This window comes from Phocoena phocoena, chromosome 8 (assembly GCF_963924675.1).
Source record: "Phocoena phocoena chromosome 8, mPhoPho1.1, whole genome shotgun sequence".
In the NCBI taxonomy this organism is placed as follows: Eukaryota; Metazoa; Chordata; class Mammalia; order Artiodactyla; family Phocoenidae; genus Phocoena; species Phocoena phocoena.
Window position 1 is genome coordinate 77751208 of NC_089226.1, and position 20836 is coordinate 77772043.

Sequence of the window (20836 nt, forward strand, 5' to 3'; positions counted from 1 at the left end):
AGAAGGTTTGGGGCAGGAAGGAACATTTTTGCTGTAGTTTGAAGAACAGATAGGTCTCTGACAGTGTGAGTGAATGTGCAGAGACAAGAAAACATCTGAATAGAGGGGGCTTCCCTGGTGGCTCAGTGGTTGAGAGTCCACCTGCTGGTGCAGGGGACGCGGGTTCGTGCCCCAGTCCGGGAGGATCCCACATGCCGCCGAGCGGCTGGGCCCGTGAGCCATGGCCGCTGGGCCTGCGCGTCCGGAGCCTGTGCTCCGCAACGGGAGAGGCCACAACAGTGAGAGGCTCGCGTACCGCAAAAAAAATCTGAATAATATGAGAAGAGAGTAGCATACAGAAAATGGTGGGATGTTGCCTAAGAAGATAATTTGGGACTTAAGTGGGAGGGGCACTGGATTCCCAAGCTAAGGAGTTTGGTTTGAATTAGGGATATAGTTAAGATTTTCAAATGTTTATGTCCAGTTAAATGATAAGACCATTGGGTTAATTTTAAGGAGAGTGCCCTTGTTTCTTGATATACTTTCCTAAAACTATCAAAAAATTATTTTGCAGTATATACGTATATCAAATCGTTATGTTGTACACCTAAAACTAATACAATGTTACATGTCAATTATATCTCAATTTTAAAATATTAAAAATAAATAAGAATTTTGGAAGCTTCTGGCCTGCACCGTTATGGGTAATGTTCAGGCTTGATCCTTCAATGTCCTGCTTTGAGCCCTTGAATTAGGAGGAATTCAGTTGCTTTTTTCCTGCCCTTACTGGTGTATCAGTACCTTGAGCAAATCATTCACGCCATGAGGTGGCCAAAACATATGAAAGGACAAAGAACCAGGACTTTATCAAACTTAACAAATAAACAAAATAGTCCCACTGAAGGCAAACCTGAAAAGTTCTATACGTTTTGTTAAGATTTCCCAAAGCAATATTTTGGTCTACTTTTCTTGTCAAGAGAGAGGCATAGGGCTTCCCTGGCGGCGCAGTGGTTGAGAGTCCGCTTGCCGATGCAAGGGACACGGGTTCGTGCCCTGGTCTGGGAAGATCCCACATGCCGCGGAGCGGCTGGGCCCGTGAGCCATGGCCGCTGGGCCTGCGCGTCCGGAGCCTGTGCTCAGCAACGGGAGAGGCCATAAAGTGAGAGGCCCGCGTATCACAAAAAAAAAAAAAAAAAAAAAAGAGAGAGGCATAAATTCTTTTTTTGTTTGCTCCACTCTCTTTCGACTTTTGTTGTCCTGATTTCAGTTCCCTAGATTTTAGTCTTTGAAATCTCTGCTTCCAAGCAGCTACACTTTCTAGTGCAGAGAGTGCTCAGTATTTATAGGTTGTAGACTCAGTTACATTTAAAGGCCAAGAGAGTAATATAAGTGAATGAGATAAGCCAGGTGTAAGCAGTAGGAATTAATGAGGTTGCTGTGAACATCAGTTTTCCAATTCTACATCAGTAGTTGTTAGCCCTGTCCTCACTGTAGTATCACATGGAGGGTTTTTATAAAATACTGATGACCAGGACCAATCTCAGAAACACTGACTCAAAAAGAAAGAAATTAGAACACTCCCTAACACCACACACAAAAATAAACTAAAAATGGATTAAAGACCTAAATGTAAGACCAGACACTATAAAACTCTTAGAGGAAAACATAGAACACTCTTTGACATAAATCACAGCAAGATCTTTTTTGACCCTCCTCCTAGAGAAATGAAAATAAAAACAAAAATAAACAAATGGAACCTAATTAAACTTAAAAGCCTTTGCACAGCAAAGGAAACCATAAACAAGAGGAAAAGACAACCCTCAGAATGGGAGAAAATATTTGCAAATGAAGCAACTGACAAAGGGTTAATCTCCAAAATATACAAACAGCTCATGTAGCTCAACATCAAAAAAACAAATGACCCAATCAAAAATTGGGCAGAAGACCTAAATAGACATTTCTCCAAAGAAGATATACAGATTGCCAACAAACACATAAAAGGATGCCAACATCACTAATTAGAGAAATGCAAATCGAAACTACAATGAGGTATCACCTCACACTGGTTAGAATGGCCATCATCAAAAAATCTACAAACAGTAAATGCTGGAGACAGTGTGGAGAAAAAGGAACCCTCTTGCACTGTTGGTGGGAATGTAAATTGATACAGCCACTATAGAGAACAGTACAGAGGTTCCTTAATAAACTAAAAATAGGGCTTCCCTGGTGGCGCAGTGGTTGAGAATCCGCCTGCTAATGCAGGGGATACGGGTTCGAGCCCTGGTCCGGGAAGATCCCACATGCCGCGGAGCAACTAGGCCCGTGAGCCACAACTACTGAGCCTGCATGTCTGGAGCCTGTGCTCCACAACAAGAGAGGCCGTGATAGTGAGAGGTCCACACACCGCGATGAAGAGTGGCCCCCGCTTGCCACAGCTAGAGAAAGCCCTCGCACAGAAATGAAGACGCAACACAGCAAAAATTAATTAATTAATTAATCTCCTACGCACAACATCTTCTTAAAAAAAAAAAAAAAACTAAAAATAGAACTACCATATGACCCAGCAATCCCACTACTGGGCATATAGCCAGAGAAAACCATAATTCAAAAAGACACATGCACCTCAGTGTTCATTGCAGCACTGTTTACAATAGCCAGGACATGGAAGCAACTCAAATGTCCATCAGGAGAGGAACAGATAAGGAAAATGTGGTACATATATACAGTGGAATATTACTCAGCCATAAAAAGGAATGAAATTAGGTTCTTTGTAGAGACGTGGATGGACCTAGAGAATGTCATACAGAGTGAAGTTAAGTCAGAAAGAGAAAAACAAATATCATATGTTAACACATATATGTAGAATGTAGAAAAATGATATAGATGATCTTATTTGCAAAGCAGAAATAGAGACACAGATGTAGAGAACAAACGTATGGTTACCAAGAGGGGAAGGGGGTTGGGATGAGTTGGGAGATTGGGGTTGACCTATATAAACTATTAATACTATGTATAAAATAGAGAACTATCGAGAACCTACCATATAGCACAGGGAACTCTACACTCAGTGCTCTGTGCTGACCTAAATGGGAAGGAAATCCAAGAAAGAGAGGATCTATGTATACGTATAGCTGATTCACTTTGCTCTACAGTAGAAACTAACACAACATTGTAAAGCAACTATATGCCAATAAAAATAAATTTAAAAAAAAGAAAAATTGACTCAGCATCTTGGTATGTGGAGTCTAGACATTAGTTGTATTTATTTTTTAACTTCTCCAGGTGATTCTAATGTGCAGGCCAGTTTTACTAAAAAATGTGTTTCACATGTACACGATTATTAAAATCATGTGAGGAGTTTTTAAAAATTAAGATTTTGAGAAATTCTTCAGTAAGTTCTAAATAAATAGGACTAAGGGTAAACATTTTTTTTTTTTTTTTTTTTTTTTGCTGTACGCGGGCCTCACTATTGTGGCCTCTGCCGCTGCGGAGCACAGGCTCCGGACGCGCAGGCTCAGCGGCCATGGCTCACAGGCCCAGCCGCGTGGCATGTGGGATCTTCCCGGACCGGGGCACGAACCCGTGTCCCCTGCATCGGCAGGCGGACTCTCAACCACTGCGCCACCAGGGAAGCCTGGGTAAACATTTTTTAACGTGGACTTAACAACACTCTTCCCAACCCGGGTGATTCTTAATTTGAAAAACATTGGTTTAGATAAGACATAATCCCTTTAGAGTGTTGTTTAGTAATAGAGTTTCTGCTTCTCAGACTCTGTTTTATTTGCATTTAAAGACATCAGTGCCTAAATAAGGCTCTGTAATGGTAGTATGATGTGACTTTTGCTAGTAGGTAGAGGGGGGTCCATCCCACAACCCTTTGTTTATTGTGCAACCATATATAAGAGAAGCACTGATGTAGGACTGTGATTGATCAGGAAGCTGATGTGTGATTTTATCCATAACTAAGCCTTCCCTTGAGAGAGCTAGTGGACCATTATCTCCCCAAGCGATAGTTCTCTGAGTGTAATTAACCTTAAGCATGGAGAGCTCTATAGTTCCTTTCTAGCATTCCCCAATAATAAGAGAATAATTCTGATGACTTCCTCCACCTTACAGGAAAATGTGGGAGTATCTTTGGATCTATGAGAACTGCTGTTACTCAGCTTGTCTAAATTCACCCAAAATATTCTGATTTGTGTTAAATAGCATGAAATGCATTGCTTCCATTTCAATACAGCAATGTGAAAATAGCTTCAACTTGACTCTAATGAACTGGAGACTCAAGCTCCAGTTTGGGTTGCTTTAATCGAGTATCCAAATAAGATATCAAAAACATAATTTCATAAAGAAAAAACAAAATAAATTTACCTCTTCTTCTGATAAAGGGATTGGTGCATTTTCTGTTGTAGGAAGGATAGTTTCATCATGTTAGGCAGAAGTATAGTCTTATCGTCTTTATTTGGAGATTGAGTATGGTTAAAAGATACATAAATGTGCCAAGTTGATAAGAGGTGGATTTGTGATGATTTAACTTTATGTGTCAAAATGACTGAGGTAAGGGATGCCCAGAGAGCTGGTAAAACATTTTTTCTGAGTATGTCTGACAGGGTGTTTCCAGAAGAGATTAGCATTTGAATCAGTTGACTAAGAAAAGATCTTCCCTCATAAATACAGCAGGCATCATCTAATCCCATGAAGGCCCAAATAAAACGAAAAGATTGAGGAAGTACAAATTCTCTCTGTCTTTGAGCTGGGATGTATACCTTCTTCTGCCGTCAGATATCAGAGCTCTTGCTTCTGGGGCCTTCCAACTCCGGGACTTAACACCAGCAGGCCACCCACCCCTGTTCTCAGGCCTTTGGCCTCGGGTTGGGAGTTACACCATCAGCTCCCCTGATTCACAGCCCTTTGGACTTGGACTGAATTATGCCACCAGTTTTCCTGGTTCTCCAGCTTACAGAGGGCATATCATGGCATGTCTCATCTTCCATAATCACATGAGCAAATTCCCATAAAAAAATCTCCTCTTAAATATCTATGTATATATTCTATTAGTTCTGTTTCCCTGGATAACCTAATAAAATCATTTTATCATATTTATATTTTGTGTGTTTTGAAATATTGACATCAGGTTTTTTTATAAAAGACTTTTTTCTTTAATCAGAGATCAATCAGTGTTACTTAGTTTTTTACAGAGAGAAAGTAGACGGTAGTTGTTGAGTTAAATTTTTACTTTAGTGCCCTTACTTGACAAAATTAATAGTTGGCAAATTTATTCCCATTTCTTTTTTTTTAAATGTCTTTTTCTGCTCTATGAAATTCAAAAATGTAGAAACTACTAAATGAGAAAATTTTTTAAATAATAAAAGTAAGATAAAATAGGGATCTGAATGAAGCCAATAACTAATAATTGAGAGCTCATGCAGGCTTAATTGTTAATTCCCTAATGGTTAATAATTTGAGCATATTTGTATATACTTATTAGCAAGTCACATATTTTCTTTGGTGAAATTTCTATTCAAATAGTTTCCCCGTGCTCTGCTGGGTTGTTTGTCTTCTCAGTGTTGAGTAGTAAGATTCCTTATATATTCTGGATATAAATCCTTTACCAAATATATGATTTGAAAACATTTCTCTCCATATGTTTCTTGTCTTTTCATTTTCTTAATGGTGTCTTTTAAAAAGTAATTAAGTTTTTTTAGTACAGTTTTAGATTTACAGAGTAATTGAGCAATAGCTCAGAGAGTTCCATATAGCAATCAGCCGTCTTTCTGTAATTTATTTCTAGTTTAGTTCCATTGCAGTCTGATGGCGTACTCTACATTTGTTCAAATGTATTTTATGGCCCAGAATGCAGTCTATCTTGTTAAATGTTCCATGTGACTTTGAGAAGAATGTGTATTCTCCTCTTGTCTGATGAAGTATTCCATAAATGTCAATTAGATCCACTTTATCTGCAGTGTTGTTACAGATCAACTATATTCTTAGAAGTTTTCTCCCTGCTTGATATGTCCACTATTGATAGAGAGTGTTGAAGCCTTAATCTATAATAGTTGTTTGGTCTATTTCTCCTTGCAGTTCTATCAGTTTTTGACTCATGTATCTTGACATTCTGTTGTTAGGTGCATTCATGTTAAGAAGTGTTATATATTTTTGTAGAATTGGCCCCTGTATTATACAAATGTCCATTTTTATCCCTGATATTTTTCTTGGTCTGAAGTTGGCTTTGCCTAAAATTAATATGGCTACTCCAACTTTCTTTTGATTAATATTAGCATGGAATATCTTTCTGAGTCCCTTAACTTTTAATCAATCTGTGTCCTTATATTTAAAGTTGGTTTCTTATATACAACATCTAGTTGTGTGCTCTTCTCTTATCCCCTCTTACAATCCCTGTCTTTTATTGATATATTTAGACCCTTCACATTTAAAGTGAATATTTATATAGTTGGATTGATGTCTGCCATAATTTGTAACTGTTTTGGATTTATCACATCTTTCATGGGTTGTGAAAGAACCTTATACAGAGAGTATACATAGAGTATTTCCAGTTCCTCTATTATAACATTGCTGTCATTCATTTCACTTAACCATAAGCTGTAATTACCAAATACATTGTTGCTATTGTCATTTTGAACAGACTGTTATTCGTTTCATCAGTTAAGAACAAGATAAATAAAAACATTATTTTATGTCCACTTATTCCTTCTAGACCACTCTTCTTCTCTTTTTGTAGATCAGGGTTTCTGAACTATATAATTTCCTCCTGTCTGAAGAACTTTTAACTTTTCTTGAAAGGCAGGTATACTGGTGACAAATTCCCTCAGTTTTTGTTTTTCTGAGATCTTTATTTTTTCTTCACTTTTGAAGGATAATTTTACTGGATAATATTTCAATTTTTTTAACACTAAATATTTCACTTCAATCTTTTCTTGCTTAAATTGTTTTTAAGTAGAAGTCTGAAGTAATTCCTATCCTTATTTCTCTGTAGTTAAGTTTTCACTTTTGATTCTTTCAATATGTCTCTGTGGTTTTCTGCAGTTTGATGACATGCCTAGATGTAATTTTGTTTTTCTAATCTTCCAGGATTTGTGATTGAGTTCTGTCATTACCTTTGGGGAACTCTCACCATTCTTACTTCAAATATGTCCTCTGTTGTTTTCTTATCCTTCTAGTATTTCCATTACCTCTACATTGCAGGTTTTCTAATTGTTTTACAATTCTGGACATTCTGTCCATTGTTTAAACCCTTTTATCTTTGCGTCTGTTTGGTACCTTTCTATCAACCTGTCTTCAAGTTCACTGAATTTTTTCAGTGGGCAATGTCCAGAATATTGATGAGCTCATCAAAGGCAGTCTTCATTTCTGTTACAGTGTTTTTTTTTTTGTTTGTTTGTTTTTTTGCTTTATTTTTAGCATTTCCATTTGATCCTTAGATTTTTCCATCTTCTGCTTATATTACCCATTTGTTCATGCATTTTGTCCACTTTTCCCCTTAGAACCCTTAGCATATCAGCCACAGTTATTTTTAAACTCCCAGTCTGATACTTCCAAAACATTTGCCATTTCTGAGTCTGGCTTTATTGCTTTTTTATCTCCTCAGACTGTGTATTTTCCTTGCTTTTATAATACTTCTAATTCTTTCCCAGTTTATTAAAATATAATTGACACATTACACTATGTAAGGTTAAGGTACACAAAGTAGTGATATTCTATATCTATATATTGTGAAATGATAACCATAATAAGGTTAGTTAACACATCCATCATCTTACACAGTTAATTTGTGTGTGTGTGGTGAGAACATTTAAAATCTACTCTCAGCAACTTTCAAATATACAATACAGTATTGTTAACTATAGTCACTAAGGTGTACATTATATTCCCAGAACTTATCCATCTTATAATTGGAAGTTTATACCATTTGACCACCTTCACCTACTTTCCCAATCCCCCCACATGCCCCCGACAACTACCCATCTGCTCTGTTTCTATGGGTTTATTTTGTTTTGTTTGATTTCATATATGTAAATGAGATAATATTATTTGTCTTTTTTTCCCGATTTATTTCACTTAGCATAATCCCCTCAGTGTTTATCCATGTTGTCACAAATGGCAGGATTTCCTTCCTTTTTTATGTCTGAATAATATTCATATACATATATATTCCTCTATATATAATACTTTATTCACCTGGAAACTTAGGTTGTTTCCATGTCTTGGATATTATAAATAAGGCTGTATAACCCTCCCAGACTTCAGACAATGCTACAAAGGTACTGTAATCAAAACAGCATGGCATTGGCACAGAAACAGACATTTGGATCAATGGAACAGAATAGAGAGCTCAGAAATAAACCCACACACCTACAGTCAATTAATCTTCTACAAAGGAGGCAAGAAAATACAGGAGAAAAGACAGTCTCTTCAACAAGTGGTGCTGGGAAAGCTGGACAGCCGCATGTAAATCAATGAAGTTAGAACACACGCTCACACCACATGCAAAAATAAACTCAAAAATGGCTTAAAGACTTACAGATAAAACATGACACCATAAAACTCTTAGAAGAGAACATAGGCAAAACATTCTCTGACATAAATTGTACCAATATTTTCTTAGGTCAGTCTCCCACGACAATAGAAATAAAAGCAAAAATAAACAAATGTGACCTAATCAAACTTACAGGCTTTTGTACAGCAAAGGAAATCATAAACAAAACAAAAAGACAACCTCCTGACTGGGAGAAAACATTTGCAAACGATGCAATCAACAGGGGCTTATTTTCCAAAGTGTACCAACAAGTCATATAACTCAATAACAAAAACAAACATCCCAATTGAAAAATAGGCAGAAGACCTAAGTAGACATTTCTCCAAAGAAGACATACAGATGGCCAACGGACACATGAAAAATGCTCAACACAGCTAATTATTAGAGAAATGCAAATCAAAACTACAATGAGGTATCACCTCACACCAGTTAGAACAGCCATCATTAAAAAAATCTAATCTTATTCACTTTTACTCTCCAGGACAGAAACAGATGCAACTGGTGGAAACAACTATAAGGAGAAGAATATTTCAGTCAAAAATAAAAGTGAACTCAGTGAAAAGCATCTGAAAATAGAATTAGCCTAGAATAGAGAATATAGTATATTATATGACTGAATAATGAAAAACAACCATTCTGGAATGTAGTCAGGAAATGAAGCATTAGAGTAGAGGAAAAGAACTATCATGGGATCATCCCATTGTATTGCAGGATTCTATGATCATCAGCAACCTCACTGAGTGCTGATGGGAACACATGCAATCGCTTAGTAAGTAAATAGCAAAGGTGATTCATTTTCATTCCTGTTGATCATACCCTAGACTAAATAACATGGTAGAGAAAGCCTGGAATTTACCACTTTGCTGTTTCCTAACACGTCAGTATGGCAAGTGATTTTGTTATTCAGATCCCTTTTCTATAAAATAGATGTCAGTGATTTTCAAACTTTTGCCTGCCTATGACTCATCAGGTCAGCCTGTAAAACTGCTTGTGGTAAGGCTCCACTCCCACCGATTATTCGTCAATAGATCTGGGACAGAGCCCAGGAATGTGTATCATTTGAATAAACCCAGCTAGATTTTCTTCCGTCAATATTTCCTGTTAAATATTTTGAGAAACTTTAATGTTGATTTCTTACAGGTTTATCATGATGATTGTATATCATAGATATTAAATACACAGTGTTCAGTTTTATCATGGATGTCCTTATTAGTTCAGTCTAAAAAAGCTGCTCTGCAATTTTCATACTCAAGGTCTCAATATCTTGTATGCACAAGGTTCTAAACTTGGAATTAGAGACCATGCATATTCTTAGATAGCTGTGTGGGTTTGTTCCACTTTCTGTCCTATGCAGCCAGGCAGGGTCACCTAGGAAAATGGCCACTGGATTTCTTGACCCTTTTCTTAGTAGACATAGAAAACTTGAAATGGATCACCAAAAGCTTAACAGCGTATTCGACTACCGGTTTTGGAAATGTTTAAATTCCTTTGAGGGCTTCCCTGGTGGCGCAGTGGTTGAGAGTCCGCCTGCTGATGCAGGGGACACGGGTTCGTGCCCCGGTCCGGGAAGATCCCACAGGCCGCGGAGTGGCTGGGCCCGTGAGCCATAGCCGCTGAGCCTGCGCGTCCGGAGCCTGTGCTCCGCGATGGGAGAGGCCACAACAGTGAGAGGCCCGTGTACCGCAAAAAAAAAAAAAAAAAAAATTCCTTTGAAAGCAGCTTTGCGTCAATGGTAATTTTGGAGTCACACGGAGAAAGCAAGGGATGTACCTGCTTCATCCCATTTTCCTGCAGTTTGCAAATGTGCCTCATATTGTTTAATAGCATATCAAGAATTAAAGACATTGAACATTTTATTTTAATTTCCACATAGGGATTGAGACTTACTATTCAATGTAGCTGTGCTTTGCGGCGTTTCTGACTCCTCTACGTAGCACACACTTAACTTTTCTTAATGTGCTGAGGAACCGAAAGGCAGCAACGGCTTATGTTTAGCATTGGAAGCACTCCTCGCTCAGATTCTTGCCATCACACCTGCTTACAAGTCCCTGACCAAAGGGAGTTTATTCAACAGCAAAGCACTGTCCAGGGAAATGAGAGGAGAAAATGTGCAGGAAGTAAATCTAGAGCTGCGAGTAGAAAGTTATGCCAGCATTTGCATGCTAAAACAATTTTGGCAGAGATTTAAAAAGTCCTAGTTTGCAATTATATCCAATATTGACTCTGTGGCATTTGATGCCCTGATGAGTCGTTGGCAGACATTAGCTTAACAAAATTTTCTAGGCAAGTCATGCCCTGCTGTAATTGGGCTGAGAGACCATATACCATTGTCATTCTGGGCTACATTCCATCAGACCATCTGAAAAGGTTGGCTTCATACAAGGCATTCTTCATTGTGCTACTGTGGTATTTTTTTTTTAAGAAGGAAAAGGCATGCCTCCAGATTACATGGGAAGTACAGATAGTTTCCTAAGGGCTTTAGAATAAATTTCTGCTTTTTACATTAGATAATAAATTTCCATGTTTACCCTCCTATAACATCTTAATTTTCTTTTCTTTTTTTTCTTTTTTTTTTTTTGGCGGTACACAGGGCCTCTCACTGTTGTGGCCTCTCCCGTTACGGAGCACAGGCTCCAGACGCACAGGCTCAGCGGCCATGGCTCACGGGCCTAGTCGCTCCGTGGCATGTGGAATCTTCCCAGACCGGGGCACGAACCCGTGTCCCCTGCATTGGCAGGCGGACTCTCAACCACTGTGCCACCAGGGAAGCCCTATAACATCTTAATTTAAAGCATGCAAAATGTTAACTTAATTATTATTTCTTATCAGGAATCATATAGAAACCATAAGAATAATGATTAACTTATAATTTGGAAAATACAAATAACCCAGTAAGCATGTTAATAATTATTATAAGGAAATTCGCCAAATAGTGATGTGCAAATACAAAGGTTAAATTGGTCAATAACTCTTTGACCCCTCCTACCTTCCCTGAGACATAATGATTTTCACCTCTGGGTCCACATAGTACTTGGTTTATACACATATTTTATCCTGTATCGCAGTCCATCTTGCATGTTGATTATTTGTATAAAGTTCTCATTCTGTATTAGATAATAAGCAATTTGAGGACAGAAACTATAAAAGTATTGACATTTCCTTCAGCACCAAACAAAATACTCATCTTAACAGATGCTTGTAAATATTTTTCCAAAATATCTAAAATTATGAAGTTTCATAAGTTACGAAATTATGAAGTTTACTTTTTCCAAAATATCTAAAATTATGAATATCTAAAATTATGTGCTACTGGTGGCACAGTGGTTAAGAATCTGCCTGCCAATGCAGGGAACACGGGTTCAAGCCCTGGTCTGGGAAGATCCCACATGCCGCGGAGCAACTAAGCCCGTGCACAACTACTGAGCCTGTTGCTCTAGAACCTGTGAGCCACAACTACTGAGCCCATGTGCCACAGCTACTGAAGCCTGCATATCTAGAGCCGGTGCTCCGCAACAAGAGAAGCCACCGCTATGAGAAGCCCGTGCAGTGCAACGATGTGTAGCCCCCAGCTCGCTGCAACTAGAGAAAGCCTGCACTCAGCAACAAAGACCCAACGCAGCCAAAAATAAATAAATAAATACATTAATTAATTAAAACTAAATAAATGAATAAAACTATGAAGTTAGACACGGTTTCATGTTTCAAAATTTTAACTATTTTGTTTGAAGGATGAAGAATTATGGTTCAGAGAGGTAATGTGACTTGCCTAGAGGAGCCTGGTTAGGGAGCATCAGTGTCAGACCCTGTCTCCCTCCCACTCCTCTATTCCTCTGTTAACTGAATTCACAGCCATCACTTTGATTCAGCATTACATTTTTAATCGTTGACCTTCTTTTCTAGTTTCTGCCCTTTTTAATATTAAAACAGTACTAAAGGGCTTCCCTGGTGGCGCAGTGGTTGAGAGTCCGCCTGCCGATGCAGGGGACACGGGTTCCTGCCGTGGTCCGGGAAGATCCCACATGCCGCGGAGCGGCTGAGCCCGTGAGCCATGGCCGCTGAGCCTGCGTGTCCGGAGCCTGTGCTCCGAAACGGGAGAGGCCACAACAGTGAGAGGCCCACATACAGCAAAAAAACAAACAAACAACAAAAAAACAGTACTAAAGTATCATTCTGTAATAAATATTAAAAAACTCATTTCGTACACAAGACTAACATGAGAGAAAAATTTAGCCAAAACGTGTTTATGTTTCAAAAAATCTTGGTACTTAATTCCATTTTTTCTCCTTTACAGTATTCTGAAAATCATGCTTGTTTTTAGCCTCCAGCTTGTCCCAGATATTAATTAAATATGAAGAATGAGTTGGACTTTTTAACTGTCAGAGATATTTTTTCTTGGTAAAAGTTCAGGTTGCCCAGTTATGCATTTGCATTAAGTATTTTGAGTTCTTCTAAAGTTTTAGAGAAAGGTCATAAGAGGAGCACCTAATATGTGCAAAATACTCCTTTAGGAACCATTCTATAGTTTTATTTAATCTAAATCTTCCAAAAATTCTGTCAGGTAGGGATCATTTTGCCTACCCTACAGATAAGGAGTCAGAACCTCCTTAAGATGAAGTAACTTTCCCAAGTGTATACAGCAAATAAGGGCTAAAGCAATTCTAACCTGAGATGGGCTCTTTCCTCCATTTACCTAGCTGAGTTACCTACATTGTATCATGTCACTTGATGTCAAAATTTTGAATTATCCCCATTTTACAAATGAGGGAAAATTTAGGTTAAATTGCTATTTCCTACCATCATTCCAAGCAGGACAAGTACTGCCCTGTCATGAAGTTTTCAACAGTATAGGAATGTAGAAAATAGACATTTAATATTCAAATAACAAAATATTAGCAGATTTTCCATGAACCAATCTCTCTCTCTTTCTCTCTCTCTCTCTCTCTCTCTGCCTCTCAAAAACAATTTCTTTTGACATTGGATCCTTTATATAATTTTAGTATTAAAATGTTATTTCTTTTCTGAAATATTGTTGAAAAATAGCAGTGTGTTTTGCTTGTTGATTTGTTCTAATGTTGAAATTTGTTTGTCACTGGTGTTTAATTTTATTCTTCTGTAAAATACCAAAGTTTGGAACCTCAATGTTCATTATTAGAGATAGTGGGAGATGGAGTTGGGACTCAAATTCATTTGCACATGACTCCTGATAATTATCAAGGAAACCCCAGTATTAGAGCCTGCCCCACCATGGTAGGATTATGTATTTTTTCCTACAGGGGTAAATAATTAAAAGGGCTTGTCTCATCTAAATTTGTTGTTACTTTGCCTACTCTTTGTGGCCATAATGTAACATTTTGTCAGATGGTAGTTTGTTGCCCAAAGCACAGAAACAAACTGGTTATTCTGGTGGTATTGGGGAAGAGGTGTATGTGAGAAAGAACATATAATCACTTTAATAAAGATACGTTCATGGCTCATCCCGTTTCATAATTTACAGACCCAGCTGTGGTCCTCTGTAGGTCACCTGTATAATTAATAGGTGAGCTGCATACTGAAGTAGCTGAATCTGTGCAGACATATTTTATTACTTGAGTTTCTAGAAATAGGCACTATACTCATCAGGTTGAATTTTATCTAATTGAGGGAGTGTTTTGAAGGCGTGTACCTTCAGGAGTGCTTATATCTGTTGCCTTTCTGAGAAACACTAGGAATTTTAGGAACCCCATCTCATGAAGTTTCCACAATGCCTGCGAGGCACACAAAAAATAAATTTAAAGGCTGTGTTCATTATAAGATCAAAATATCAAAAAAGGTTGGAGCTGTCTTCCAGCCATGTAATATTTTATTTACTGTTGAAATGTAATAAGTATTCATTGTTCAGATGATCAAAGACTTGTCTCAGATAGTCAGCTGTGCTTCCATTAATGAAAGAACATACTCTACCGTAAATCCCATGGTATCTTTCTCATGACAATGACCTCAAGTAATAATTCATACACAAAAAACGGTTTGGGGCTCAAATAGATTTGGCAAATGGTTATATCATATCTCCTAAGAGATTTATAATGCATTTGTACACTACAAAGAAGTGGATTTCAAATTTCACTGTGCATTTGAATTGCTGTGTTGCTGATTAAAAATGCAAGCCCTATATTCGTAGGACTGAATTATCACCCAGGAGTATTATTTTTTAACAAGCACCTTATATGATTATGCAAGCAGATCATTCAAGAGGAAAGCTTTAAGAAATTGTGTGTTAAAGGCTCTGAGAAGAACTACCTTAAATACCACTGTTTAATGTTCAAATAAACCTTTTCTCCAAACTTATGTGATTTATGAACTCCATTATTCCAAAATATATATTGGGAAACCTTATACTCTGCAGGTTACTTTCTGCATTCTGAGCCTGATTTAGTACATTTATTTTAGTTTTTTTTCCCCAAGGCCAAAAGCAAGTATAATAAAAACAAAGGTCAGTTGTATTATTACAGTAAAAACAATTATAATATTCCAGGGAAATTTTAGTTTCTAGGCCTAACTCAAACCCGTACAACATAAAAAGGAAAAAAATTCTTAGGTAGTGTAGAAGATTCCTCTGTGTAGATGCCTAAAATTCTCTGGACTAAGGCACTCAAGGTTTTCACTACTGATTTCTATTATTATAGTTATAATCTTACTTTTCCACTATAGTATAGGCTTATTTTGAAGAAGGGGCTATGTGCAACCATTTTGGAGCTTTTATCAAATATAACTAAATCTCATATGAAAAACTCAGGCATTTATGAAAATTCTAAAGGACTGAAATATTTTCATAGCCAATGTTTGTTTTATTCATTTATTAAGTGATTAGATATTGACCACTTGCTATCTAATAGGCATCTAGCTGGGATCTAGGGCTGATACATGTAGCCTCTATCTTCAAGGAACTTACAATATATCAAAGAGTCACTTACAATATATCAAAGAGCCAGACATGCATATACATATAAAAACATTACGTGTGCTAATGTTTCTAATGCATTGTACCTTTAGAGCAGGAGAGTGTGATGAGCCTACCTAGTGGTGAAAATGTTGTGCTAGGGAGGGAACAAGTAGCTGGTCTTCAGGATCTCCCAGTGAAGAGAGACTTTTATGAAGGTGGAGGGAAAAAGCATATTACACAGACACAGAAGGGTAAAGTAACATGAGTATTCAATTAAGAGCCGTGTAGAGCAAGAATCGGGAGCATGTGCAAATGACTTTGCTCTCAGATTTGAATTGGAGTAGGTTAAATCTCATATGCAACTTCTTTAGTTATCATCCACTCCTAGAATTTATGGAAAGTTAGAGTTCAAAGCCAGCTTAGGTATCCTCCTTGTTTGACCTCAAAGAAAGAAACTGACTTGTTCAAGGTTAGAGTTACACAGTGGCCATGAACTATTAAACTCCCAGTCTCCATTTTATACGTTTTATACAGGGAAAGGATAACAGAAAAATCACTAAAAAAAGTACATATTCTTACATTAAACAATTTTTAGTTACTTTAAAATGTGTTGAAAATAAAAAAGATGAAAATAAAAGGAAGAGATGAAGGGAGAATGAGAGGCAGTAAGGAAAGGAGGAGGGAGGCAAGGCAGACTAAGGAAGAAAGAAGAAAGAAAGGGAGGGATGGCGGGAAGGAAAATTCAATATTTTAACCTTGGTTAAAATGAAAAATGAAGGGCAACTGGAATATGCTGCCAGTAATTCATTTTCTTCAAGACAATTGAGGCTAATAAGATGAGATTTCCTGGTTAGTAAAATATATGATCTTCTTCCCAGAAATATCTTTTTTAAGATGTTGAAGTTTTTTGCTAGACAGATTGATGATGTTGACCGAAAACAAATAGACTGGCAGACATTTCTTCAGCAATGATGGGTTTGTTTGGGATCAGCAGAGAATTACAATTTGGGGTCTGCAACCATGGTGAGCAAGGTGCAAGTGCCCACAAGGCAAAGGAAAAAGAATTCTTTCCTAGAGGGGAAAAGAAAGTTGGAAGGGCTACAGTAAACAAAGAGTTCATGGCTTTGCATGGGCTGAGTTGTTGCCAGGAAAGAAGAGGGTCTTTCTTCGTCTTGTTGGTCTCTGCTATTGCTGCAAGGTGTGAGAACGCCCCCTTCTGGTCTCCTGACTCTATTTAATTGTGATTCCAGTTTATTAATTTTTTACAACGATCATATTGTTTAAGTTGTTTCCTGGCTTGCAATATTGATGTCCGGCAGGCATAAAGACCATGGACATATTTAGATCCTAGCGTCTAGACACATCACGGATATAGAATATAGTAGTTTTGTAACTCTTTCCTTTTTAAAAATTTTTGCAAAGAAAGAACTTTCCATTGTAATTGAGCTTTTGTTGTAGCAGCCGACCGTCATAAGCATCACTGAGATTCCCAAATGGACTATGAATGCTTGCCCATTCCCTGGGATCCCACTAATGTTGTGATAAATTTGTCCCTAGCTTGACCTTTCAGTTTGTCTCAAAGTGAAGGAAGTTTTCAATGGGAAGATTTCAAAGGAGATTTTCTATTCCCTCCCTTCATTTAATTTAACTTCATTGACCTATTTTCAATCGCAGCTTTTACAGGGGAGCACGACCTGTTCAATGAAGCACAAAGAAAATCCTGCAAGCAATGACACTGCAGAATCAGAACCTGTCCCGCAGGTATTTGGTTTGGTTTGTTTGTTTTGATTGTCAGAAAGCACTTTTTGAAGCTATTGGGTTCCATGATTTTCTCTCTTGCTTTAGCTAAAGCAGGGATGCTGTGTTGCCTAATACAAGACACATCTTTCACCTATTGCCTCTGGACCTTTCCATGACCACTCTGCCTGCCACTAAGCTTTTGGTTTGATTTGCTGAGGTCCTAGAAGAACAAGGGCAAGGGAGGGCTCTCACCCCTCCCCAGCAACCAAGAAGCAAAACAAAAGTAAACAGAGAACAAAAATTATACATGTATTCTTTATAAGACAAAGAAGATAAAAAGAAGACTTGAGAAAGCAGAGAAGGCAGAAAGAAGTACATATCCCCCACAAAAACAAGTAACAAAGAAACAACTCAGGAGCTTAATTCTGAACTTCTGTCTGGACCGTTCTATATTTGACCAAACATATTACATCATAGCAATTATTAGGATTCATTTTACTTAACACGTTTTTAATTGGGGGTTAGATTCATCAGAGTTGAATGGTTTGACCAAAGTTTTCTCAAAATAGTTTTTGAAACATTGCCTTTTGTGGAAAATATTTTATGTGCTTCAAGAAGTAGCAGTGTTAACATATTTACACTTATTTTCTGCCTGGCATTGGCCTTCTGTAAGATATTTCTTGAGGTACATGAGTTATTCTGTTAGGATTTTAATTTTTACATTCAACACTTTTATTTTGACTCTCCTGATTGTCTTTTCCGTATTGTTTGACAGAATGTGATGGTGCCTCCTTGTACTGAATGCGAAGAGGAAAAAAACCCGGGAAAACAATTGACCAGCACTGAAGGGAAGGCAAATAGAGAAAAAAAATGACTGTAAATACCAAGAAACTGTGTTAAAAACATCCATTTGCTATTGTCTTCATACTCTTTTTAGACCACAAGCTTGATGGAAATACTGTTTTTAAAGCATGCAACTTTTTCACAATTTTATGTAACTTTATATAGTAGTCTACAAATTTTCCAAAAGATTCCAGGCCAATTATGATCCTTAGCAATAACCTAATTAAAATGGATATCCAGGCTTCCCTGGTGGCGCAGTGGTTGAGAGTCCGCCTGCCGATGCAGGGGACACGGATTCGTGCCCCGGTCCGGGAAGATCCCACATGCCACGGAGTGGCTAGGCCCGTGAGCCATGGCCGCTGAGCCTGCACGTCCGGAGCCTGCGCTCCGCAACGGGAGAGGCCACAACAATGAGAGGCCCGCGTACCGGATATCCACAGTCATACATCATCATTGTCATCAGTAAATTGCCCAGTATAAATTGGTCTTTTTTGAACTCAAATGCAATATCACATTGAATTCTTCTGGTTCATTTGCGTATCCAGTACTTCCATGATCTTGTTTTTTAAATCAGCTGGAGAATGATTAAATGTGGATCCTCAGCATTCTTAGAATCCAAATTGAAACCATATCATAAAGATTTTGGTCCATGCTGGTTAATTGGAGCCACTCTCCTCAAGGTTGGAATCTGTACTGATCCGAATATATTATTTATTTGAGTGTGTTCATTGCTATTCTCATTACTATTTAGAACCATGTCTAAATAATATCAAGGCAATTCCGTCAGGGGTTTAGTCAATTAACAAAATTCTTTAAATATGTTTAGTATGATGTAGACAAAATATCAAGGAAGAATGACTAAATTTCTGACACAATTGCTTAGATTTTTGGCATTCTATAGACACACCCCTATGGTTGTCTGCTGGAATTACTTCAAGCTATAAATCAAGCTGTTTGAAATGCTCAGTGTGATTTTTGGTATGAAATTGGGTAATGGGATGTGGGATGGGAAGAGAGGTCCAAAATACAAATATGCAAGCAGATAATATACATTTTAAAATGAGGATTTGATGAAAGTAAAATAGCCATGTAGAACTAATGAACCCCAATTTGTATATTTTGAAAACAAATGTATTATTAAAACAAATCAGTGGCTGTGGGAACCTTTGACATTGGGACTGTATATAGGAATACCACTGATCAAATAAATTCACTCTTGGATACTCTGAACATACCTCATAAGCAAGAGTAATTGACACTGATTGAAACGATGGGTATAGCATCAAACTTACAGACTAAAATTAATTGGTTAAATGATGCAGTTAGTTTGTCTGCACCAAATCTATTCACTTCTGCTGGTTAGACCCATTTTGTAGAAAGCATATAAAACCATTGTTTTTATAGACTAGATTTGCCAAGCCACAATTAATTTGGAGCACAGTATCCTAGCATGATCTGTAATTAATAGATGAACTTAAATTCTGGGATATGGTGGCACAACTTTGACCACAATGACATATTCAAAGAAATTTAGTGATCTGGAGAAATGCCAAACTATCATTAACAGTAAAAGTGATACTGTGATACATTCATGTAGCAATTGTACTTGCTGAGTAATTCTGTGTCACTTACCAGTATTTTTCAGATTACAGGCTACCTAAGAAAGAGAACTAGTTTTATAGATGATTTAGAGGGTTTTCGGGTGAAATGACCAGGACAAAAGACAAGATCAAGGTCTGAAGCTCCTGCTGACTCCTCAGCTCTAAAAATCATTTAATTCGATGAGATGGAATATTGCTAATTTCCCAGGTCCTATTCCTTGTAATTTCCATATTGTACCCAGAAACCCTAACCAACTCTAAAGATTTATGAAAGGGAAGCAGATAATTTAGTTTAATTTAGGTTTACTCTCCTACCTCCACCCATGGCTCCAGCTTCCCACCCAGACCATATGGAGCCTATGGAAAGTTAATCACCATTTCACCTTAGCAAACTATGTCTTGAGGAATCTTTGGAAATAATAAAAATAAAGTCAGGCTGATAGTTTTCTGAAAATTTTAGATGAAATGATGAAAGAGAATTTGGCTTAATATTAATCAAATTTGAACAGCTTCATCTGTAAATTATTTTTTCTATGCTCTAAATTCCTATTCTACTACATGATAATATAATCAATTTTCTTCTCTTAAATACTGGCATGATCAAGTGGGCTTTGAATGAATATAATGTACACATTTTTCTTTAACAATAGATAGCATTATGCACCCTGCAGAGTTGACCGTGGTATATTCACTGCATTATTTGTTTAAAAACAAAAATAATTTGTAATAGAAGAGCTTTATAAATATTTTTAAGAAATATTCTGGGAGTTCCTTTGAACAGTTAATCACAGAATTCTTTTTAGTATGTACTATGACTTGAGTTTAATGAATGCATTTTATTTCTCTCAATCCATTAATTGCTGAGGTTTAAAATGCTTTACAAACATGTGGCTTTTATCCGTAAGAAAGATGCCATTTCTTATTATTTCTTTTAATTAGCTCCTATATAAATAGATGTTGTTTTTGAGGAGTTAACATTCATAGCCTAACTATCCTCACGTGGAAAAAAAAATTAAGCAAAATGTTGAATGTAGACAGTACAGTTCTATTATGTACTTGTAACAGTAAGCAGTGAAGAATTACTTATGCTTTGTAGAATATGAACGGTTCCTACTGAGAAACAAACACACTTTCCAGTGGAATAACTTATTTTAATATGAGTACTACCAGAACTAACAATTTATTTCTCTCTATTATTTTGAA

General features: G+C 37.2%; 1 protein-coding gene across 1 annotated transcript in view; it reads left to right on the plus strand.

Moving 5' to 3' along the window:
- The window catches only part of LUZP2 (leucine zipper protein 2), a 446285-nt gene extending 428222 nt beyond the window's left edge, over positions 1–18063 (plus strand). The window contains exons 8-9 of the mRNA XM_065882615.1: positions 17133–17210; positions 17965–18063. Of these exons, the coding sequence (XP_065738687.1) occupies positions 17133–17210; positions 17965–18063 (177 nt within the window). The remainder of the gene's footprint in view (positions 1–17132; positions 17211–17964) is intronic.
- Positions 18064–20836: the final 2773 nt, after the last annotated feature.